The 24,393-nt window shown below is 55.4% G+C and overlaps 1 protein-coding gene across 1 annotated transcript; it reads left to right on the top strand.

Moving 5' to 3' along the window:
* Window positions 1-415: 415 nt before the first annotated feature.
* LOC100083010 (glycine receptor subunit alpha-4) lies at window positions 416-14,243 on the top strand. The gene is made up of 8 exons (XM_029067586.2): window positions 416-543; window positions 1,785-1,852; window positions 2,162-2,385; window positions 3,068-3,150; window positions 4,491-4,631; window positions 6,232-6,446; window positions 8,943-9,092; window positions 12,314-14,243. The coding sequence occupies exons 1-8, from the start codon at window positions 465-467 to the stop codon at window positions 12,608-12,610; spliced, it is 1,257 nt and encodes a 418-aa protein (XP_028923419.1). The 5' UTR covers window positions 416-464; the 3' UTR covers window positions 12,611-14,243.
* The last annotated feature ends 10,150 nt before the right edge of the window (window positions 14,244-24,393 follow it).

The following is a 24,393-nucleotide window of genomic DNA, read 5'->3' as shown; positions in this document are numbered from 1 at the left end:
CCAAACTGCTTACTATGTGCCAAACACTGTACTAAGCCCTGGGGAAGATTCAAAATAATCAGATCCCACTTGAGGCTCACAGTTTAAGTAAGAAGGAGAACAGGCATTGAATTCCCATTTTGCAGATGAGAGAACTGAGGCATAGGGAAGTTAAATGACTTCCCCAGGGACACACCACAGGCAAGTGGTGGAGCCAGGATTAGGACCAGGTCCTCCTACTTCCAGACCAGACTTTCCATTAGGCCATGCTGCTTTTCCGACGTAAGCGGCTTTCTCCAGGTCAGGGTTCCACAGTTCCAAGCCATGAATGGAACCCCGGATTCCTGCTTCCCCATTTGAGCTTTTTTCCCCATACCTGCACTTTCCAGTCTTGCCGGATAAAGCTCTGCCTTCTTTCCCTCGTCGCCAGGCTCGTCTCAGGGAAAGAGGAAGTCAAATCCGCCTCCAAGGTCATTCCCCAGCGCATGTCGCCCTCTGACTTCCTGGACAAGCTCATGGGGCGAACCTCAGGGTACGACGCTCGCATCCGGCCCAACTTCAAAGGTAACGAGATTCCAGGCTTCACCAAGGCCTGGTGATGCCTCGTCCCCACAGGCCGGGTCCTCACCTCCGAGCCCCTCAAGGGGAGGAAACATGTCAACAGACTCTCTCTAGACTGTAAGCTTGTTGTGGGCAGGGATTGTATCTACTGACTGTGTTGTACTGTACTCCCAAGAACTTAGTACAGTGCTCTGCACAGCGTAAGCACCCAGTAAATACCACTGCTGGCTTTATGGTGTTCCACTCTGGGAAGCAAAGGCAAACGGGGAACTCGTGACTGCTGCATTAGCTCCTGGAACCAGCATGGCCTAGAGGGAAGAGCACAAGCCTGGGCACCGTAGACCCAAGTTCTATTCCTGGCTCCCCTTGCTTTGAAACCTTGAGCTAAAGTCTCTTCACTTGTCTGTCCCTCAGTTTCCTCATCTGTAAAATGGGGATTATATGCCCATCCTTCTTCCTAATAATAATAATAATGTTGGTATTTGTTAAGCGCTTACTATGTGCAGAGCACTGTTCTAAGCACTGGGGTAGACACAGGGGAATCAGGCTCACAGTCTTAATCCCCATTTTACAGATGAGGTAACTGAGGCACAGAGAAGTTAAGTGACTTGCCCACAGTCACCCAGCTGACAAGTGGCAGAACTGGGATTTGAACTCATGACCTCTGACTCCAAAGCCCGTGCTCCTTCCACTGAGCCACTCTGCTTCTCCAGAGTGAAGCTTCTCTGGAAGAAGCACTCTGCTTCTCCAGAGCAGAAGCCACTCTGCTTCTCTTATTTAGACTATGTTTCCACATGTGGGATGGAGACTGTATCTGATCTGCTTATGCCACCCCAGTGCTTGGCATAGAGTAAGCATCAAATACCAGTTATTTTTTATGGACCTTGACCTGCCCCCTCCCAGAACCTCAGGGCCTCTGTCTGGAGGAACCTGTGGGTAGGGTAGGGGGATTCTTCTCTGGAAGCTTTCCTCCCACTCCAGTGGTCCTGGAAACAGTGGCCCACCCAGGGACCCCAAACTGGTGGCACTATCCCTGCAGCCCTGCTCCAGAGCTCCAAGCCTTCTTCTTCAGCACTCACCGCCCCCGCTCTTGGGTCTGGAGTAATCCACTGCTCAGCCTCCTCTAGGGAAGTATCCCAAGGTGGGGTGGAGGCGGGGGAGGAGGAAAGGAAGGTGGGGGGAGGGGAGGAGGGGCACCCCAAGCTGCTAGATAGTCTCTCTGTGGGTCGTGTTGTGCCTCACAGGTCCACCGGTCAACGTGACCTGCAACATCTTCATCAACAGCTTCGGCTCCGTCACTGAGACCACCATGGTAAGGGCCTGAGCCTGCGGCCGGGTGGGCTGTCCTCACCGGTGCCCAACTTGGCAGAGGGGTGCTTCTGGCCATGGGGACCTCCCACCCCAACACGAGAGCAGCAGTAGGGTCGAGTGGGGCCCGTGGGTGTCCTGGGGTGTACCTGGGACCCTCCAAGGGACAGGCTGGTAGAATCCCTTGGCTGGATGCGGGCTTCTTACCTCTCCGGAGGGGGGTTGGGGGGCAAGGAGTGCTGCTCGGGGCCCAGAGGTCTCCCAGCAGCCTCTGGTGGCCTCATCTGCCCCTTTCCGTCCCGCTCCACCCCAGGACTACCGAGTGAACGTCTTCCTGCGCCAGCAGTGGAATGACCCCCGGCTGGCTTATCGGGAGTACCCGGACGATTCCCTGGACCTGGACCCTTCCATGCTGGACTCCATCTGGAAGCCGGACCTGTTCTTTGCCAACGAGAAAGGGGCCAATTTCCATGAGGTGACCACGGACAACAAGCTCCTGCGTATATTCAAGAATGGGAACGTGCTCTACAGCATCAGGTACACCCTTGCCGGATAGGGAGTGCAGAGCGGGTGCAGGGAGCAAGCTGAGAGGGATTGTGAAACCCCTCCGAAATGGTGGCCTGGCTCCTCTGGAAGTTGGAGACAGTGCAGGGCAACATTCACTCACTATTTCTCTCCAGGGCACCAAGGAAAGGACTCCCAAATGAAGGGATTCAATCCATCTGGCTAGAGGCCTTTCGGGGGTTGGTTTGGACCAGGTTGGTCAACCCGGTCCCAAGAATTTTGGGAGAATGGGACCCACTCCACCCAGGGAAGCCCACACTGAGCTGCTCCGCCCTAAATCAAGGGTTGGGGGAAGGCTAGACTGGTCCCAGAAAGCCAGGGAGGGAAATGGGGAAGGTTATTGGCTGGCCACATCCATCTCCATGAGTTCCGATCACTTTGGGGTAACAGGGGAGAAAAGTCCAGGTAGGCAGTGTTCCTCATATGGGGTTCCTGAGGAGACTTTAAAAGCAAATGCTAACTGCTGAGTTTCTTGAGAAGAAGACTGAGGTCGGGGTCAAGACCTGGCAGAAGGATCCACAGTCTACTGGGCAGGGGTGCCCAGCCCCGAGCTGGTCCCCCGGGGAGCAGTGAGATAACCAGGTTTGGATCTCTACCTTCCCCCGGGGAGCGGAGAGCTAACCAGGGCTGGGTCTCTGCCTTCCCACCCTGCCAGGCTGACGCTTATCCTGTCCTGCCCGATGGACCTCAAGAACTTCCCCATGGACATCCAGACATGCGCGATGCAGCTGGAGAGCTGTGAGTCCCCTTTCTGGGGGCTGGCACCCCACAAGCTTCCCGGGGACCCTTTTGGATCAGGATGGGGTCTCTGCGGCAGGAGTAGACTCCCACCAATGTGTGGGGGGGTTGGGAAATTAGAATGGGGAAGCTTGGGACTTCCTGCTCGGGTCCATGTCCAGAACCTGCAGCCAGGGATACACGGATATCCCGGACCGGACCTTGACGGGAGTCTGTTGGGGTATTTGCATGCCTTTGCAGGACTTTGCATGCCCACTGCCCGGAGTCCTGCGTTGGCTGTGTACCATATGTACACAGGGCTTGTACACAGGTACATATGGACACCTGCTGTTTTGGAGGTGGGGGAATGGGAGTCAGTTACCTGAAGGGAGTGAGGAAAGGGTGCATACTGATCAACCAATCAGTTACCGGTATTTATTGAAGGCTGAGTGCAGAGCAATGTATTATTCACTTGGGAGAGGATAGTAGAGTTGGTAAACACATTCCCTGTCAAGGAGCTTCCAGCCTGCAATGAAATCACAGTGGCCTCACCCAACCTCCAGGTGACCCTGCTTCTCTGCAAAGCCCAGGGGAAAGGGGTGGCAGGGACTGGAGTGAGGTGGGGAAGGAGAGGGAAGAGAGGAGGTGAGGGAAGGAATCCCTGCTGAGGATAAGGGTGGGACTGGAGGAGGTGGCTGAGAATCAATTTATCAAGCCCCTACTGTAAAAGTAATAATAATTATGGCGTTTGTTAAGCACTTACTCTGTGCCAGGCACTGCACTAAGCACTGGGGCGGATATAAGCAAATTGGTTTGGACACAGTCCCTTGTGGGGCTCACAGTCTTGCTTCCCATTTTATGGAAGAGGTAATTGGAACACAGAGAAGTTAAGTGACTTGCCCAAGGTCACACAGCAGACAAGTGGCAGAGCCACGATTAGAACCCATGACCTTCTGACTCCCAGGACCGTGCTCTATTCACTATGCCGTGCAGAAGCCCTGCTCTAAACTCTTGGGAGAACAGTAGATATAATAACTGTAGTATTTGTGAAGCGCTGACTATGTGCCAAGCACTAAACTGACCCCTGGGGTAGATACGTGATAATCAGGTTGGATACGGTTCCTATCCCATAGGGGACTCACTGTCTAAGGGGGAGAGAGAACGGGTTATTTCATCTCCGTTTTTCAGGCGAGGAAACCGAGGCCCAGAGAAATTAAATGACTTGCCCAAGTTCACCCAGAAGGCATGTGGTAGAGAGCCCCTTGCCCGGGAGGAGTGTACAATTAGCTTTCTGTGGTCTCTTTGAGGGGGGCCGCTGTGCTCGGTCCCTCCCCAGTCCATCTCTCCGTCTCCTCCGGCAGTTGGCTACACCATGAATGACCTCGTGTTCGAGTGGCTGGAAGATGCCCCTGCCGTCCAAGTGGCCGAAGGGCTGACCCTCCCCCAGTTTATCCTGAGGGATGAGAAGGATCTGGGCTACTGTACCAAGCACTACAACACAGGTAGCACCCGAGACCCTCCCCAGCTCCCAACCCCCAGCCCCTGCATGGCAGAACAAGCCATCCTCGCCGGTCCAGTGCTGGGAAATGGCGGGCAACGGAACCTGGTGGAGAATCCTCCCAGGGCAGCCCATATCTTGGCAGAGTGGACCCTGGCTGGACCAACAGGCCCCTGCGCTGCAGGAGGATCAAGTTGGCACCTTTAATTTAGACCTGCAGCTGGGTCTACACCATAGCCAGTCTTCGGGATGCTAGAGATCTGCCAGCACACTGTGGCTGGCCGTGATCTGGACAGTTGGGACGATAGTGTTTACTGAGTTGGGGCTGTCTGGCTCATTTCAACCAAAAGGAAGCTGGAATGGCTGTTGGGGGAGGGGGGGAATTATCCACATAAATGGCAAACGTAGACCCCGCTTGTGAACCCATGGCCAGAGAACCAATGAGAGGGGCCCTTCCTCAGAACTCACCAGGCCCTGAAGGAGAGGTCCGCCAGCACTGAACTTTTCCCCACGCTGCTTGAATGGGAGCAGGAATAATAATAAGAACAACGGTGGTATTTGGCAAGCCCTTGCTATGTGCCAAGCACTGCACTGGAAGCATTTATCTAAGCTTGGCCAGTGGAATTTGGGGGAGGACATCCGGGCCTCCAGGAAAGGGTGGGTTCAGAGCAGAGCTGCCCAGCCTGGAATGCAACTTCCAGCCCGAGGAGACCAAATAGGACCACCTCCCCTGGGGAGCACAGCTTGTCCGGGCACCAGACCGTGAGGGGCAGGGCTTGGCCGGGGGGCGGCACGGGGCCCAACAGCCCTCACCCAAGCTTCCCTGCCGTGCTATTGCCCTCACAGCCGCCATCCAAACCTGACAAGGAGATTGGCTGGAAGAGGGTTCCTTCCCACCCTGCGCTACTCTCTGCTCCCTCCCTGCTCTCTGCCCTGTCCCCTTCTTTCACCTTACCCCCCACTCTGGCCTTCACCCTGCCCTTTGCCCTCCCTTCTGCTCCCAACCTGCCCCTCCCTTTATGCCCTCCCTGCCCTCTCTCCTGCCCCGTTGCCCTCCCTCGCCCTTCATGGTTCCTCCTGCCCTCCCAGCGTTGGAGTTACTGCCGATGCGCTGTACGGTAGCTAGATGGAGGCATGTCTTTAGGGTCTGGACTGCCCACCCAGTGGGCAGGCAGTGGACAGTCAGGGCCAGAGCCGCAGCCCCCTGGGTTCCAAGTTCTCTCGTCCCAGGTGCTTCCAGCTAGGGCTGTGGAAGGCTTAAGGCAGACGCTGACCTACCCGGGAGAGGCAGAGGGAGCCAGGTGGCCGTGGGCTAGAGACCGGGCGTGGGCTGGGCCCAGTTTGGGTGCTTAGGCTGTGAGATGGATCGAGTGGGGAGAAGCCAAGGTGAGCCTAAGAAGTCCACCTCTGCCTCTGGTTCAGGGACAGGCAGGCCTGACGCTGGCCCGGGGAGCCTGACCCTGGCCTGGGGATCCTTACCCGGGCCTAGGGGTCCTGACCATGGCCTGGGAGCCTGACCCTGATCTGGGAAGCCCGGGGGAGGCCAGAGGAGGCTGGGGCCTGGGGGCGCATGGACCCCGTCGTCGTCGGGCCTTTCCTTCCAGGGAAGTTCACCTGCATCGAGGTCAAGTTCCATCTGGAGCGACAGATGGGTTACTACCTGATCCAGATGTACATCCCCAGCCTGCTCATCGTCATCTTGTCCTGGGTCTCCTTCTGGATCAATATGGACGCCGCCCCCGCCCGGGTCGGGCTGGGCATCACCACGGTGCTGACCATGACCACCCAGAGCTCGGGCTCCCGGGCCTCCCTGCCCAAGGTGACGGCGGACTCGCCTGCCCGCTCCCCTGCCCGCCCCCCTCCCCCCCCGGCCCCATGGGCCGGGACTCCCCAAAGGCAGACCTCAAGTCAGAGGGGACCTCAGTTGTCCATCTGGAAATCCCACCCGGAGAACTCTTCCCCATGGGCCAGAGGGGGTGAGGGGGTGGGCAGCAGGAGGGGGTGACTGAGGTCTCAGAAGCCAGGCTGGTCCCTGAGGGCCAGGCTAAGGCTGCAGGAGAAACAGCGGAAAGCCCCAGTAGTGCCAGGGAGCAGGGGGGCGGGCCCAAAGGAGCTTGGGAGAAGGTAGGCCCCAGGCCCTGAGACCACAGTCCTGCCCGGCTCTCCCCAGGACACTGTGTTGCTTGGGCTTTTGCCAACAAGAAGCTGGAGGGGGTTTCTCTCATGCTGTAAGAGGCTGCGGGTTCCACTTCCCTCTTGCCAAGACAACTCCCTTTCTGGGCCCCTCCTGTGAGCACACGCCATCCCTCCTTTCTTCCTCCCACCCCCTTCCTTCCTCCCTCTATCTTTGCTCCCTACTTCCCTCCTTCCCCCCAACTCCTCCCTTCCTTCCTCCCACCCTCCCTCCCTATTTCCCCCATCCCCTCTCTCCTCCCTCCTTCCTTCTCCCACCCCCCTTCCCTCCTCCTTCTCCTACCCCTCCATTCCTCCCTCCCTCCTTCCCCACCCCTCCGTTCCAACCCCTCATTTCCTCCTTCGCCCCTTCCCTCACCCCTCCCTTCTTCCCTCTGCCCTTTCCCCCCACCCCTCCATTCCTTCTTCCTTCCTTCACCTCACCCTTTCCTTCCTCCCTTCCCCCTCCCTCCATCCTTTCCTCCCTCATCCCTCCATCTGCTCCCATGGGACACCTTAGTTTCCTTCTTTGGAAGGACTGGCTTTCCGCAGCCCTGGGTGGCTCATGCGCTGATTCTAATGGCTTTTTCCATGGCCTTGTTGGACAAAAACCTAAAGTCACACACACTACACATACAACCTCATACGCACTCAAACATTCAACACACATCCCCTCCCTCCACACCCGTTCCCGCCCCCCCAACACACACACACTCTACACAGACATGCAGACACGCTGATGCTCTAACAAAACATCTCTTTAAACCATCTGGGCCTTTTCAGTGGGTCTGTGCCTGTGTGTAGGGAGTGGGCAGTGGGGCAAACAGAGCTGCCCTGGCCCAGTGTCTGTCCTACCCAGTTATGCTGGGCCGGGCATATCCAGTTCTCAGCCCCTAGGGGTGTAGGGCCTCCCTCTCCCCACTCTCCTGCTGGGCCCCTCCTCAAGGCCTGAGGGTAGATGGGGCCAGAGGCTGCCAAGCTTCAACACTTCAATCTCAGGAGCAGGAAAAAGAGGAGGAGGAAGAGGAGGAGGAAGGGGGGGAGGAGAAAGAGGAGGAGGGAAAAAAGGAAGAGGAAGAGGGAAGAGGAGAATGGGAGAAGGGGGAGACCAAACCCATCCCTGCTAGGATTCCTCGTTTCCCCTGAGCCAGCAAGCAGGGAAGAGTCCCGGGCCAAAGAAGAGCGTGCCTTAGGGAAAGGAGCCCAGTGAGGGGGAAAAGGCAGAAGGGGGGCAGCAGGGAAGGAGGTGGGCTCGAGACCTGTGGCGGTGACAGCCATAACAGGGAGAAGGAGGCAGGAGAAAGGGAGCAGGAGGGATGGAAGAGTGGAGGGGACAGAGCGGCTGCCTACCATTGCTCCAAGCTGCCAGGGCAGATGGGAGAAAGCCCTGAAGCGGGGAGCATCGGGGCTGATCCGCTCCCGCTCTGCAACCCTGTGGAGCCAGAGCAGAGAGAGGCCAAGTGCACCCGCCCCTCGGAGGCCCGCCGGCAGCAGAGGCCCTTCTGCCGGCCCTCCCTCAGCCCTCCGCCGCTCAGCTGCCCTGCACGGGGCCGAGGGTCGGGGCCGAGGGGCAGGGAAATGGGCCAGGAAGGAGAGAGCGGGAGCCCAAAGGGGAGGGGAAGAGGGGGCCTCGGGAGAAGAAAATCAGAGGGGGGAATGAAGAAGATGAGAGAGGAGAAAGGAAAGGAACCAGGATGAAAGGGGGAAGGTGAGGACTGGGAATGGAAAGAGCCAAGGCGGGGCTGTGCGGGAGCCTGGCGCAATTTTTCCCAAAGCCTGAATTGACAGTGCGGTAGACGGCAGAGGCTGGAGAGGGGCTTGGAGGACTGGGGAGGACCGAAGGGCCGGGAAGCTGGAGGACGCGATGGCCTGGGGGCCTGGGGCAGGCCCGGACAAGATGGGTGTCGGCGGCCAGGGCAGACTAGGGGCCCGGGAGCCAGGATGGACTTCATTCATTCAATAGTATTTATTGAGTGCTTACTATGCGCAGAGCACTGTACTATGCGCTTGGAATGTACGATTCGGCCACAGATAGAGACAATCCCTGCCCAGTGAGGGGTTCACATTCTAAACGTCACATTGGGGGCTGGAGTCCCTGGGGCCGGGCGGGCGGTGCCACCTGACCGGGGCGGTGCCGTTGCAGGTGTCGTACGTGAAGGCCATCGACATCTGGATGGCCGTGTGCCTGCTCTTTGTCTTCGCCGCCCTGCTGGAGTACGCGGCCGTCAACTTCGTCTCCCGCCAGCACAAGGAGTTCATGCGCCTCCGGAGGAGACAGCGCCGTCAGCGCATGGTGAGTCTGGGCGGCGCAACAAGGGCACGAGGACCGACATCCGGGAGCGACCCACCCCCAGCCTCCCAGCCAGGCCTCCTCGTCTCCCTCCCCCCCATTACCACAACTCTCATAATAATAACGGTAATAATAATAGTGATGCTGATTAAGCACATACCATGTCCCAAATGCTGGGGTACCTACAGCATAATCTGATAGGACGCATTCCCCACCCAACACGAGGCTCACGGCGCTTTGCGCCCAGTAGGCGCTCACTAAATATAATTGAATGAATAAGGGAAAAGGACAAGAGGTATTGAATTGCCCCGTTGAGAGATGTGGAAATTGAGGCACAGAAATGAAAGGACTTGGCCAAGGTCACACAGCAGACAAGTGACTTGCTACTCCCTCTATACTGTAAACTCGTTGTTGGCAGGGAACGTGTCCATTATATTCGTGGCTCAGTTGAAAGAGCCCGGGCTTGGGAGTCAGAGGTCGTGGGTTCTAATCCCAGCTCTTCCACTTAGATGAGTGACTTTGGGCAAGTCATTTCACTTCTCTGTCCCTCATCTGTAAAATGGGGATGAAGACTGTGAGCCCCACGTGGGACAACCTGATCCCAGTCGTATCTCCCCACTGCTTAAAACAGTGCTTGGCACATAATAAACGCTTAACAAATACGCTTCTTTATACTGTACTCTCCCAGGCTCTTAGTACAGTGTTCCGCACACAGGAAGATTGCTCTAGTGGGTGCTCCATAAATGCTTTCAAACGACTGACTGATTGGCTAATAATAATGATAGTTAATATTTACGATGTTTGTTAAACTCTTACTATGTGCCAAGCACTGCTCAGAGTGCTGGGGTAGATACAAGGTAATCGGGTTCCCCCACGTGGGACTCACGGTCTTAATCCCCTTTTTATAGATGAGACAACTGAGGCCCAGAGTGCACACAAGTGCTCATTAAATGCGATTGGCTGACTGACTGAAGGGGCAGAATGAGGATTAGAACCCAGGTCCCCTGATTTCCAGGCTCCTGGTCTTTCCACTAGGCGGCGCTGGCACCAGAGAGGTTTAGGCAGCGTGACTCAGTGGAAAGACCCCGGGCTTGGGAGTCAGAGGTCTTGAGTTCGAATACCTGCTCCGCCCCTTGTCAGCTGTGGGACTGTGGGCAAGTCACTTAACTTCTCTGTGCCTCAGTTACCTCATCTGAAAATGGGGATTAAGTGTGAGCCTCACATGGGACAACTGATTACCCTGTAATAATAATAATAATAATAATAAGGTTGGTATTTGTTAAGCGCTTACTATGTGCAGAGCACTGTTCTAAGCGCTGGGGGGAGATACAGGGTAATCAGGTTGTATCTACCCCAGCGCTTAGGACAGTGCTCTGCACATAGTAAGCGTTTAACAAATATCAACATTATTATTATTATTATTATTATTATTAGGCGGGAGCCCCTCACGCGGGCGCCCTCTGGTGGCCCCGTCTCACCCTTGCACCTCCGTCGTCTTCAACTCCCAAGCCCCGGCGCCGCACGAAGCCCCCTAGTGGGCGCTCCGGAAACGCTTTCGAACGACTCACTGATCGGCTAATAATAATAATAATTATTATTCAAAAGTATTTATTGAGCGCTTACTATGTGCAGAGCACTGTACTAAGCGCTTGGAATGAACAAGTCGGCAACAGATACAGTTCCTGCCCTTTGACGGGCTTACAGTCTAATCCGGGGAGATAGACAGACAAGAACAATGGCAATAAATAGAGTCAAGGGGAAGAACAAATGATCACAGTATTTGTTAAGCGCTTACTATGTGCCTAACACTGTTCTAAGTGGTTGGCGCCAATGGAATTGTGTCCAGAGAGCGTTTTGTGTCAGGGCCAGAGGCCATCCAGTGCCAAATGGTCGTGGGAGGCAGGCTTTGAGCCTTTGCCCTCAGAGGCTGAGGGCAGGGAGGCTCCTGGAGGGGCTCAGTGAGGGAGGCCTCCTTCCCCCCAGCGGGACTTGCTGCTGGTTTGAGAGATCCCTTGCTCTGAGCTGCCCTTTGTAAGGGGTCTGAGACGCTGGCTCTAGTCACTGGGGCCCCCCGGCCCCCACCCCAGCCACCCCCAAAGTAGGAAATGTACACTGCTTTGCCCATGGAGGCTCAGCTAATACCGTGGAGGCTGTAGCTCTAACCTGGACTCCTCTTAGCTCTGCATGGCACTGCATGGTTCTCCGTGGCTTGGGGCTCTACCTAGCTCTGCATGCCATTTCATGGTCCCGCATGGCCCGGTACTCCGATTGGCTCTGTGTGGTCCTGCAGGTCCGGCATGACCCTGCGTGACCCTATATGGCCCTGGGCTCCGCGTGGATTTCTCTGCAGCCCTGAGGGATGTTGGTCCTGTTGCCCCGCTTCCCTAGAGCGATGTCTGACGGCCCTCCCACTTGGGGGAGTCACACTATTCGTAGATATTTTCAAATCTGACTCTCGCATCGGAGTGGAGATTCCTTGTGTGCAGGGAAGATATCTCGAGCTTCCGCTGGGCTTTCCCCACATCTTAGTACGGTGCACTACATCCAGTGGGGTGCTCAGTAAGTACACTGCTACTCTACCACAATCATTCCCGGTATAACTGCTAACGGAGCATCGGCTTTATCCGTAGGAGCTGGAGTTCACGGGTCAGAATTCCTGGGCATGGATTCTGCTTTCAGAGTCCTCTGCCTCTCGCCTCCTTGACTACTAGGGACTCGGTGCGGACATTTAAGGCTTCGGGGTGGGGGTGGCTCGACCGGGAGACCCTGAGCTAGGAACCGGGGACCCGCGCTCTCTTCCTGGTTCCCCTATTAAGTTGTTGTTGAGGATGGGCAGGACCAAGCTATTGCTGAGCACCTCCTGGGCGCTCAAGCAGCATAGAGAGAATGTTAGCCCCACGAGGCCCCCGTGGGCTCTCGGAGTCATCTGTGGGGGTGAGGGGATGTTGGACAGCAACGACCGGGATGGCGCCTCAAGCTCGGTGAAGCGAGACGTGTTGTCACATCTCGAGGGGGGATTGTCCCCAGAGCATGTCCTTGCTTGGCTTCCGTGCTTGGGCCCCGGAGAGTGTGGACATCTGGACATGGAGGCGGATGTGCCCCGGTCCCGGAAGCACGCCTGCCTGGCATCCCCATGGGAGCCGATGTGGGCACAACATCCTCTCCCCCAGGGTCCATCTGTTGTCTAACCCTAGCCCCCTCTCTTCCCTCCCGCCTCCTCGCAGGAAGAGGACTTGGTCCGAGAGAGCCGCTTCTACTTCCGGGGCTACGGCCTGGGCCACTGCCTGCAGGGGCGGGGCAGGGGCCCCCTGGAGGGGTCCGGCCTCTACGGCGGCCCCCTCCCACCACCCGCCCCGCACCCAAGGGAGGGTGAGAGCACGCGCAAGCGTTACGTGGACCGGGCCAAGTGGATCGACACCGTCTCCCGGGCCGTCTTCCCTTTCACCTTCCTCATCTTCAACGTCTTCTACTGGGTCGTCTACAAGGTGCTGCGTCTGGAGGATGGCCGTCGGGGGCTCTGAGTGGTGGGCGGGAGGTGCCCCGGCCCCTTCCTTGGCCCCGTTGGGATCTGGCACCCAAAACCTGGACTCCCAGCCTCCAGAGGATGCTTGTCCTCCCTGGCCTGCCCCTCCCTGGCCTCCACCCTCGGGCATGGGGTCAGGTTGCTCCGAGCTTCCGGATCCAGGGTAGTCTCTGCCCTCCTCTCCTAGGTCCCTGATGTGGGACTACTGTAGAGACAGTCATTCTGGGCCGCTTAATACCACCAGACCAGCCTGGCATGGCACTGGGGGGCCGCCGGGCCCCTCGCTCATCGCTCCAGAAGATGGTCTGTGCCCAGGCACAGATGTTGCCCTTCCCGGCCCAGCTGTGGCCCGCCATCACGAGGTCAAGTCCCCACCTGTGCTAGGGAGGGAGAGAGCCTCCAGTGAGGCTGATCCACCACCTACTACCCAAGCCCCCGAGCTCGAGAGACCCCCAAAAGACCGGAGAGCCGCTCTCTTCCTCACCCAGGTCGATCCTGCCCGCTAGCACTCAGGAACTTGGTTACCCGCCTCTACCTGGCTGAAGGTTCCGAGGGGGCGGCCCTTTGCTAGAAACCGTCTTGCTTGGAGCCTGACACTGGAGCCTGGCCCTGGAATGGCAGTCAAGGCAGCTGTCTTCTGCCCCATGAATGCGGGCTCTGACCTCCTGAGCCTCACCCAGCACAGCCCTAACCCTTCCAGGGATGGAACGACAGTCCTGCAGTTTCGGCGCCCAGCTCAGGCTCTGGCAGCAGGGCGCCGAGGACCAGGGGTGGCACAAGGAAAGATGCGCCAAGCTGCCCGTTCATCCTGCAGAGGATCAGAGGACAGATGGTCGTCACTAAATCCGGCGCCTATCCCAGTTTCGTTGAGATAATCAGTCCTTTGGGCTCCCTTTCAGCAAGCCCGGTGTTCCAATTCAGAATCAATAAAGAGGCTGCCTGGGTTGATGTGGGACCTACAACTAAGCCAAGGGTCTGCCTGCTCTCACTCTGCCTCTCTCCCGCTACCCCATGCCCCCCAGCCCCTGTCTGATTCCGTTATAAGCCTCTGGGCTGCCAGTGGTGCCCCAGGACCAGTGAGACTGACCCACCCAGAAGCTGGGGGGCAGGAACCCAAGAAGAGCCCCCGTGAGGATTCAGGCCAGCACAAAGCTCTGCCGGAGTGGGGAAGGGGCTGAGCTGGGGAGGGAAAGGGGCTGACTTGTTTCCCCGGGATCGAAGAAAAGGCCCAGAGACTGTCCCTTTAACACGGCCTCCCGAGGATGGGGTGGCAGGAGCCAGAGTCCGTGTGCGTAACGGACCGGGGCACGGACCGAGGCGCAGCAGGGAGGGAGGCGAGGGAGAGGACAGCGCCCTGCTTGTCAGCGCTCTTGTCCAGCTGGGTCGAATCGCACAAATCAGCCCTGTTGAAGGTCTTACGAGAACAATGCCCCTGGAGAGCCACGGAGCAGGCCCGAACCGCAGCGGACGGGGGAATCGTCTGGGCCGGGACACAGAAGGAGCCAACTGGTGATCCCGCAGGAGGGTCTGGGCTGGGGGGTCCCAGCAACTGGAATCCTTACCCACTCCCCAAAACTCTCCAGCCTGAGGGCAGAGGATGTAACAAAGGACAAATAAAGTTCCGACTTGTTTCCCTCCTGCCATGGAAAGCCCTTCAATCCCTCCCTCCAAGACCCCTCCGCTCTCCACATGTGAATACCCCAGGGGAAAGGGATTCCGGGAGAATTCCCTCCCAGCCCTCTCCCAGCCCTCATTCCCTCCTCCCCGCCCTCATGTCTCCCTCTTGATCGGGCAGTGTAGCTCTGGAGCACATCCTGGAACTCCCAGCCTCGTTCTATTTACTGTTAGGGGGAAGCAACCAGAAATGTCACAACCTGCTGAGAGGCCCCTCCCATCACCAACCATCTTCTTGCCACTCCACTTCCCCCAAGCACCTTTTGACGTGGTCGGATGAACTGGCACCTGGAGAGGCTGTGTGTTTTAAAACACTATATTTTTAAAGAAAAAAAATGGTCTTCCTAACACAAAATGTTTCTGGTGTTTTCATTAACTTATTGTTAATATTTAATGTCGGTTAAATATTTAATACTTTTTTTTCCCCTCCCAGAGAAATGATTTTATGCATTCAGTCGTTGTTAGAGCTGTCAGCCTTCCTGTTCCAGTGGGCTCACTCTGCTCAGAGGAAAAACAGCACTCTGCACGAGGTATTCTGCTTCCCTTCTTTCCCCGCCCCTGTTCTACTGACTTCCACCAGGGTCAGTACCCTGGTGAAGATTGGGTGAAATGAGAAGAGTAGGGGGGGTCCAGCCCTTAATAATTGTTGCATTTGTCAAGTAATAATTATGCTATTTGTTAAGTGCTTACTATGTGCCTAGCACCGTTCTAAGCACTGGGGTAGATACAAAGTAGTCAGGTTGTCCCACTTGGGGCTCGCAGTCTTAATTCCCATTTTACAGATGAGGTAAATGAGGCCCAGAGAAGTGAAGTGACTTGCCCAAGGTCACACAGCAGACAAGTGGCAGAGCTGGGATTAGAACCCACAATCTCTGACTCCCAAGCCCGTGCTCTTTCCACTATGCCATGATTACTATGTGCCAAACTTGGGTAGAAACAAGATAAACAGATCAGGCACAATCCCTATCCCACATGGGGCTCACGCTCTAAGACGGGGGTGAGGGGGCGGCGGGGGGAACAGGATAGCTCATTCCCATTTTACAGATGAAGAAACTGAAGCACAGAGAATCTACAAAACTCGCACCAGGTCTCTCGCAACAGGCAAATGGCCAAGTTGGAATTAGAACACAGGTCTCTGCATGAAGCAGCGTGGCCTAGGACGGGCCTGGGAATCAGAAGGACCTGGGCTCTAATCCCAGCTCCACCACTTGTCTGCTTTATGACTTTGGACAAGTCAATTTAATTCTTTGGACCTCAGTTCCCTCATCTGTAAAATGGGGATTAGGACTGAGCTTCATGTGGGACATGGACTGTGTTCGACCTTGATTTGCTTGTAACTACCTCGGTGCTTAGTACAATGCCTGGCATATAGAGTAGGCACTTAATAAATACAGGCCTGGGCTCCTACTGATGGGCCTTCAGCTTTGCTTCACAGGACCACCCTAGGGTGGAGACTTTGTTAGTCAGCAGGTCTTTCCTGAGCAGCTGCAGGCCTCGGGTTTGGGACTCACGCTGAAGACTCGATCTCAGTCCTCAAGAAAATTAGTCTAAGTTGGGAGACACAGTTCTCTCTTGGAGAAGTCATTCGCTTCCAAGGCTTCAACTACCACCTCTCCGTGGATGATCCCCAAATCTACTTCTCCAGCCCTGATGGCTCTCCCTCTCTGAGTCTCATATTTCCTCCTGCCTTCAAGACATCTCTACTAGGATGTCCTCCCGTTACCTCAAACTTAATACATTCAAGACAGAACTTCTTATCTTCCCACCCAAACCCTATCCTCCCCATGACTTTTCCATCACTGTAGACGGTGCCACCATCCTTCCTGTTTCACAAACCGTTAAACATTCAACCCACGTATTTAATCCATCACTAAATTCTGTCTGTTCAACCTTCACAACATTGCTAAAATCTGGCCTTTCCTCTCTATCCAAATTGCAACTATGTTAATCCAGTCACTCATCCTATCCTGCCTTGATTACTCTATCAGCCTCTTGACTGACCTCTCTGCTTCATGTCTCTTACCAACTCCAGACCTTTCTTCACTTTGCTGCCTGGATCAATTTTCTTTAGAAATACTCAGGACACGTTTTCCCACTCCTCAAGAAACTCCAGTGGTTGTCCATCCACCTCCTCAACAAATGGAAACTCCTCACCTTGCCCATAGTCCTCACACTTGGCTCTTGTATTGGTAACCTCACTGTACCTCAATCTCATCTATCTCGCCGCTGACCTCTTGCCCGTGTCCTGCCTGGAACCCCCTCCTTCCTCATATCTGACAGTTACTCTGCCCCCATTCAAAGCCTTATTGAAGGCTCATCTCCTCCAAGAGGCCTTCCCTGACTAAACCCTCCTATCCTCTTCTTCCACTCCCTTCTCATCACCTTGACTTGCTCCCTTTATTCATCCCCCTCTCAGACTCACAGCACTTATGTATATATCTGTAATTTATTTATTTAAGTTAATGCCTGTCTCCCCCTCTAGACTGTAAGCTCCTTGTGGGCAGGGATTGTGTCTGCTTATTGTTGCTATATTGCCCTCTTCCAAGCACTTAATACAGTGCTCTGACACAGTAAATGCTCAATAAATACGACTGACTGCCTGACAGACATGCCCCTACATTAGAGGCATCCACAGGGTAGAGGCCTTGGGCCTCCTGTGAGACCCCTCGGTTATCTCACCTGGGGGACCCTGGACCTGAGGCATCTGGGGCCCCTAAGGGAGAGGCTTCCCGGAGTCGATCTGCTGATGGGAGAGCAATTTCAAGGCCAGTTTCAGGGACTTCAAGGCCAGTTTCAGGGACTGGCCTGGCCTGAAGTTGATACTTCCTCTGCTCCTCTGCCTCATCCCACCCCACTCTGCACTTCCCCTGCTGCTGTGTCCCATCCTGCCTGCCCCACCCACTCTGCTTTGCCCCATCCTGTCTGCCCCACTCACTGTGCCCCATCCCACCTGCCCCTTTCCATCCTGCCCTGCCCCACTCTTCTGCCCTACCCTTCCCCACTCTGCCCTCTCCTATCCAGCCCCATTCTGCCCCACCAAAATCCGCTTTGCCACAGTCTGCTCTACCTCCGCCCCCCACCCCGCTCCTCCCCACCTAAGCTGTGCCAGAGCTGAAGTGGCAGAGAATGATGCCATAAGAAGCTGGCTTGAGCAGGGCTCCCACAGGCCTGAGGGGAGTTTGGAGGGGAGGTGGGGGTTGGGGAGCTATTGGTCACAGGGAAAGGCAGGACCTCTGTCCTTGCGTAGGGTTGGGGGTGGGGAGGGAAGTCAGTTAAACTGGCACTTCCAGGGCTCAGCCTTCATTTCAGCTCCCCTTCCACTCATTCGCTCATTAGAAAACTCTCACACACACCCCCCCCCACACACACACACATCATCTACTAACTGCGGCAAAGACCTGAGGAGGAACTCATTAGTGATCCTGGGCTCTGACTGCTTCCATTAATGAATTTAAATGGCAGCCCTCATCCTGTAACTAACTGCTGGGTGTCATGGCATCAGGGCAATAGGGTATGGGAGCCAAAAGAGTCTCTCCCTCTCCCTCTCCCTCTCCCTCTCCTCCTCTAGACTGTAAGATCCTTGTGGTCCTGGAACACATCTACCATTTCTCCACCCTCCCAAGTGATTAGTCCAGTGCTCTGCACACAGTAAGCACTCAGTAAATACCATGGATTCGCCTCCCAGGGCTTGGAGTGGGGACCCAGGCACTCTTCTGACTGTTCTGCAGCTATCCTCAGCATCCTGTAAGGGGGGAGGGAGGTTGGGGGGCGGGCCTGGCCCGGCCCCAGGCCTATGGCTGCAGGCCCAGAGGAGCTGACAGCCTCGGGGGAGGATGTGAACAGCACCGCAGCGCCTCAGGCAGGCCATTCATTCATTCATTCAATCGTATTTATTGAGCATTTACTATATGCAGAGCACTGTACTAAGCGCTTGGAATGTACTATTCGGTAACAGATAGAGACAATCCCTGCCCAACAACAGGGTCACAGTCTAAACGGGGGAGACAGACAACAAAACAAAACTAGTAGTCTGGCCAGGTTTGAGTGCCTCGGTTCAACACCTCAGGAAGTTGAAGTGACCTCAGGGGTTTGAAGTGCAAGGGAATGACCCAAAAGGGGAAAGTGGGGCAGGGGAAATGGAACTATGAACAGAGAGAGAGAGGACGAACAGATGGCCAAGGAGGTCAGACTGTGGGGGTGGAGAGGGGCAGTGGGTGTTTGGTGAGAGGGGCTGCGGAGGAGGGGGAGATGGATGGTCAAGTTGGCTGGCGGTTGGCAGTGATAGGCAGGGCAGGGGTTCTTCTGGAGATGGGGTGCTGGGGAGATGGGGTGCTGAGGCCCAGCCTGGGAGGGAACTGTCAGAGTCTGGTCTGACTCAGAGTCGCCTCCTCGCTGGCCCCTGGAGAAAGTGGAAGAGACTCTTCGTGGGACCCATTTCCCCGCTGGTTCCTCCCCATGGGTCACTGCCCTTCCCTCCTCCTCCCCTTCCTCCTCCTCCGCCCCTTCCTCCTGCCCCCACCCCGGACCCCACACCCTAACCCCCTATCTCTGACTTCTCCCTGGGCAGAAGCCAGTATTAGAAAATGGTCCAGCTGTCCCCAGGGCCTGAGCCCAGCCCCGACGGCTCCTCCGTGCCATGAAGGGCAGGGCCTTTTGTTGCCAGCTGGGTCTGGGGTGAGGCAGAGAGCCCAGCTGACAGCCCTGCCCTGGGGCCTGTATCAATCTCTCTCTGTCCTCTGCCACAGATCCGCTCTATTGAGGACCAGGCCCCGGCCAGACGGGCCCTCGGCTCCAGCCCCCGGCTCCAGCCCCCCGGCTCCAGCCTCCCGCTCCTGCCTCGGCCAGGGAGCAGCGGGACCACCCTTTTCTCGGCTCCGGACTTTTTGCTTCCCAAACTCTGGCTCTGACAGAGTCGGAAGAGCCAACATCTCCCCCTCCAGCCCCACTCCCTCTGTCTGTCCACACCCTCTAACACCTTCCCCCAGGGCCCCAAGCAGGTCCCTCCCCTCCCCTGCTAAAATGAAGGAAAGGATTTTAGGGTGGAACCCTGAGGGGGCTGGGTACTGGCTCTCCCTACCCGCACACACCCCGGCGGCATATGAGGTTGCCCCCACCATCCCCCAAGTGTCTTCTGGAAAACAGCTCTTTCCCTGCTCTTTCCTTTCTTGACTGCAGCCTTTCTCCTCATGAATCTTTGCTCCCTTTCCCACCCCCTTCTCTTACCTGGTATCTCCCTCCTGGTCTAGACAGTCTGTCTGCTCCCTGCCCACCCCCTGCCCGCTTCCTGCCTTCCCCTTGCCCACTCTCTTTCTATCTGCTCCCTGCTTGCTTTCAGCTTCCCACCCCGAGTCCCTCTGCCATCGCTTCTCCATCCACCAATGGACAAGGAAACCTCCACAGCACTATGGAGGGTCTGCTGAAAGTCTCTGCTCAAAGCTCGGAGGGACATCAGCAACACCCTTCGACCCAGGACTCAAATATTCCCTCCGAGAAATACTTAGAATGTCGGTGGTCCAGCCTGCACAAGATGAAAGGTGAGGGGTCATCCCAAGGTGGCATGGGGGGGTCCTGTTCAGCTCCTGAGGTGGGAGATGCCAGCAGGTGCTCAGAGATCCCTCACAGACACGAGGGATGGATGCAAGTGGACAGGGTCCCAGCTGTCCCATTGCCTGGGGTCTGCAGACCCTCACTTTTGTGAAGACGGCATGAGATGGACCCTTGTCCCTCACCTGGGCCCCACTCACCACTCTCCTGCAGCCCAGGCCTGAGCAAGGAAGTGCTAGTGTGCAAGTCGGCCCTCTCATCAGTCACGAGCTGAAGGACTTGAAATCACCAGGCCCGGCTCCTTCCTCCAGGCAGCCCAAAGCCTAGACCAAGCCTCACAACTCTGTAAACTAAATTAGCATGGCTCTCCCTCTTTTACAGAAGAGGAAAATTGAGGCCTGGGGAGATTCAGCGTGGCCTAGTGCAGTATGACCTCATGAAAAGAGCATGGGCCTGGAAGTCGGAGGACCTGAGGAGATTTGTGTTCTGCTTTCCTGGCACCAAGACCACCACCTGTGGGCAACAAGAACTTCATTTTTGATCTCTTCATCTCCTGCATTGGGATCGACCGACTAGCACTGTCTTAGGAGTGCTAAGCTCCCTTTCTTCCTTTCTCTCTCCCCTTTTTTTCTCTCTCTCACCGTCCCTCACTCTCTCTTTCTCTTTCTCTCTCTTTTTCTGTCTCTGTCTCTCTCCCCTCCCCCCCAAAAATAATGACTTTTGTGCATCACCACCAGACTCTCCCCCCCAAAATCTCCCTCGGCAGTGGTAACCATGGCAACCATCAGCCTGCCTTGGCAGAGAGGTAGATAGAGGGAGGGAGCTCCGCTCTCTGCTGCTGGAGGGGGACCGCCCCTGGGCTAAGGTTCCACGTCCCCATTTCCTATGTGTGACTGGGAGATGTGGCCACTGTGGCCACCAACCCCAGTCATTTTGCCTCTGACAGAGACTCCATGAGGGTAGAGGGAGGGGAAGGGGGAGGAGGAGGAGGTAGAGGAGGAGGAGGAGAAGGAGGAAGTGAAGAGATTGCAAAAGTAGTTCCCCTTGTCTTTGACCATTTTACACACATGGTTCACTCCCCTAGCCTCTGCACGCACACACACACTCCTCCTACTTCTTCTTCTGCCCTCTTCTCCACCTCATACATGTCCACACCAAATCTCGCCCACACATACATTCTTGCATACACACATAAAGTCATCCCACAAACACTCATTCTCATGTATTCCCAAACACTCTTATACCCATACTCACACCCTCTCACCCTCATTCACACGCCCCCTCTTTTTCTCCCCCACTCCTTCACACAAACCTTTCTCTCACACGCTCACACCTCATTCTCTCTCTAGTTGTCCTTCTCCCTTCTCAAGATCTTTCAGTAAACCAGTGGACTAGAATCCAGCTGATTCCATCTCTCTCCGGCTCTCTCCCCTTCTCTCTCACTCCCTCTCTCTCTCTCCCCCCTTCGCTCTCTTCCTACATCTCCTCCCTTTCTGCCTCTGTCTCCCCACCTCCTTCTTCTCTTTCCCTGCCTCTCCCTCTTTTTCTCCCACCTCTAACCCTCCTCTCTCTCTCTCTCCCCACCCCCCTTCTCTCTCTGCCCCCTGCCCCCAAGCCTTCACAGCCCATCCAAACTTCAAGTATAAGGAGTGGGGGGCGTTTCTGGGCTTGAGAGGAGGGAAGAGAGAACTCTGAACCCTCCTGAGGGAAAGCGGGGCCCGTTCTTGACCCACAGAGCTGAAGAGCCTCCCGCCTGGTGTAAATGCCAAGGAGGGGAGAAAGGACACTTGAGCAGGGTGGCAAGGTCTTGGTGGAAACTGACTTAACTGCAATTTAATGTTCTTTTGTTTTCCCAAACATCTATTTTTAACCTTGTACGTGGGTTTTTCACTCTCCTCACTCTGGGGGTTGTCTCTGGGCACTTCCCTAGCTTGACTGACCATTGAGGGTGAAGTGCAACCCAAGAAACTAGGACCACCCCCCTCCTCCCATCTCTAGACCCTGATAGAGGAAAGTCTGCAACAGTCTAGGTGTCCCTGATCAAGTCAGAGGCACCCACAGCCCTGCCTGGGGAAGGGGGTGGCTCGCTAAGGGGAGGAGGGATGGGATTGGGGTTGGGATGTGTTTAACCTGGGCCTTGTTCCTCTGACGATAATCAAAAGCAAGTCTTCCCCATTTGATCCAACCATGGTCACTCGGTCACCTACCATCAGTTGGTGGGGCTGCTGAATGGGTTTTTGAAAATGAGGTCGGTCCCAAATCGATCCGTCACTCAATAAATCAATCAATCAAGAAATACATTGCTCTACAGGAAGTCATTGCCGGTAAGAGGGGCTGGGCTGCTGGTGTCCCTGCTCACTGGAGTCAGGAATTAAGTTCTGGGGAGAGTGTGACAAGGTAAGCCTCCTCTGCATACAGCCCTTCCCCCTACTCCCCACCATCCTCGCCGGCTCCCATGCACCGGCTGGGAGCTGTACTTGGGGAGGGGGAAGGAGGGGAAGGAGCAGGGGGAGCTGGGGGAGAGAGGAGGTGAGGGGAGGGCAAGGGGAGCAGCGGCCCCATATTCTATGGGATGCACACATTCATGATGTGACTAATGTGAAATCCACAGGACAGGGCATCGCTTGTTTCCCTCCCTCAATCTCTCCCTCTCTCTCTCTCCCTCTCCCTCTCTCTTTCTCTTTGTGTCTCTGTCTCTGTCTTTGTCTCTCTCTCTCTCTCTTTCCCAGGATGACAATGAGGCATGAAAGAGGAAAAGCAGTGGTTTTTCTCAGAATAAAGCATAATTCACTGGAGATTAAAGCAAATCTTGAGCTGAAATATAAAATTAAGTGCAAATGCTTCAAGGAAAAAAGAAGAAAACAGAGAACGGGCTCCCAGGCCAGCCTCTCCCCTCCCCCCAAACCCAGATCCCCAAATCCGCCTCCAGTTCCCCCTAATGGCTCCCACAGGCACATGACATGGGGATCTGCCAGATCTGTCCGGCCTCAGAACAGCCTGATCTGGAGGCTCAGCCTAGCCTTGGCATGGGGGTCTGCCAGGGGGTCTGCCAGGGGGTCTTTTTAGGCTCTGACCAGCCTCAGGATCTGGTGGCTCAGCCCAGCCTCCGCTCTGTGCTGGAGCCGCCGGAACAATCCGTGCCACTTATTGAGCATCTACTACGTGCTGAGAACTGGACTAATAACAATGATCGTAGTATTTGTTAAAGGCTTATTACGTGCCAAGCAGCGTACTAAGCACTGAGGTAGGTACAAGATAATCAGGTCCCAAATGGGGTTCACAGTTTAAATAGGAGGGAGAACAGGTATTGAATCCCCATTTTACAGATGAGGTAACTGAGAAAGAGAGATGGTATTTGTAAGTGCTTACTATGTGCCAGGCAGCGTAGTCAGCATTGGGGAAGACACAAACCAATCAGGTTGGACACAGTCCTTGTTCCACATGAGGCTCCCAGTTTTAATCCCCTTTAACAGATGAGGTAACTGAGGTGCAGAGAAGTTAAGTGACTTACCCAAGGTCACACAGCAGACAAGTGACAAATTAGACCCAGGTCCTCTGACTCTCTGGCCCATGCTCTTTCCACTGGACCACACTGCCCCTCAAGTAGTAGTCTTCCAAGTAGTCACCAAATCCTCTTGGTTCAACCTTCACAACATCACTAAAATCTGCCCTTTCCTCTCCATCCAGAATGCTGCCACATTGTTCCAAGCACTTATCCTTTCTCTCTTGACTACTGCATCGGCCTCCTTGCTGATCTCTCTGCCTCCTGTCTCTCCCCACTCCAGTCCATACTTCACTCTGCTGCCACATGATTTTTTTTAGAAAAAGTTCAGTCCTCATTTCCCCACTCCTCCGGAGGTTGCCCATCCACCTCCTCATCAAACAGAGACTCTTAACCATCAGCTTTAAGGCACTTCATCGCCTTGTCCCCTCCCACCTGTTCTCGCTGATTTCCTACTACAGCCCAGCCAGCACACTTCACTCCTCTATCACCAACCTACTCAGTCTCATCTACCTCACCGCCAAGCCCTCCCCTTAGTCCTGACTCTGGACTGGAATTCCCTCCCTCTTCACATCTGACATTCGATGTCCCGGCTATCAAAGCTTTATTAAAATCCCATCTCCTCCAAGAGGTCTTCCTCAACTAAGCCCTCATTTCCCCTACTCTCTCTCCTATCTCTATGCTCTGTGTTTAAGTATTTGCTATTCACCCCACCCACAGCCCTACAGTACTTATGTACACACACATAGTTTATTTTAATGTCTGTCTCCCCCTCTAGACTGTAAGCTCCCAGTGGGCAAGGAACATATCTACCACCTATGCTATATTGTACTCTCCCAAGTGCTTAGCTCAGTCCTCTGCACACAGTAAATGCTCAATGAATACGATCTGTTGATCGAATGCTGTGGTTTAGGAAGCTCCAACCACTTTCAGTGTGTCCTAATGAACAGTAGATCGGGGTTGGGAGGGTGTCAAAAAAACTGGTTTCCGGGACCAGCTCCTTCACCGACTGTTTTTACTTTGAGGCAGTCTCTTCATCTCACCGCGTCTCAGCTTTCCCT

The sequence above is a fragment of the Ornithorhynchus anatinus genome, chromosome 6 (genome assembly GCF_004115215.2).
Source record: "Ornithorhynchus anatinus isolate Pmale09 chromosome 6, mOrnAna1.pri.v4, whole genome shotgun sequence".
In the NCBI taxonomy this organism is placed as follows: Eukaryota; Metazoa; Chordata; class Mammalia; order Monotremata; family Ornithorhynchidae; genus Ornithorhynchus; species Ornithorhynchus anatinus.
The sequence above is the reverse complement of the archived record's forward strand: the minus strand, read 5'-3'. Positions and strand labels throughout refer to the sequence as shown.

Bases quoted from the DNA above. Each gene is read 5' to 3' on its own strand.
- LOC100083010 (XM_029067586.2), top strand. From the start codon at position 465: ATGTCGCCCTCTGACTTCCTGGACAAGCTCATGGGGCGAACCTCAGGG. The intron at 1,853-2,161 runs GTAAGGGCCTGA...GCTCCACCCCAG, and splicing joins CCGTCACTGAGACCACCATG to GACTACCGAGTGAACGTCTT. The intron at 9,093-12,313 runs GTGAGTCTGGGC...GCCTCCTCGCAG, and splicing joins GACAGCGCCGTCAGCGCATG to GAAGAGGACTTGGTCCGAGA.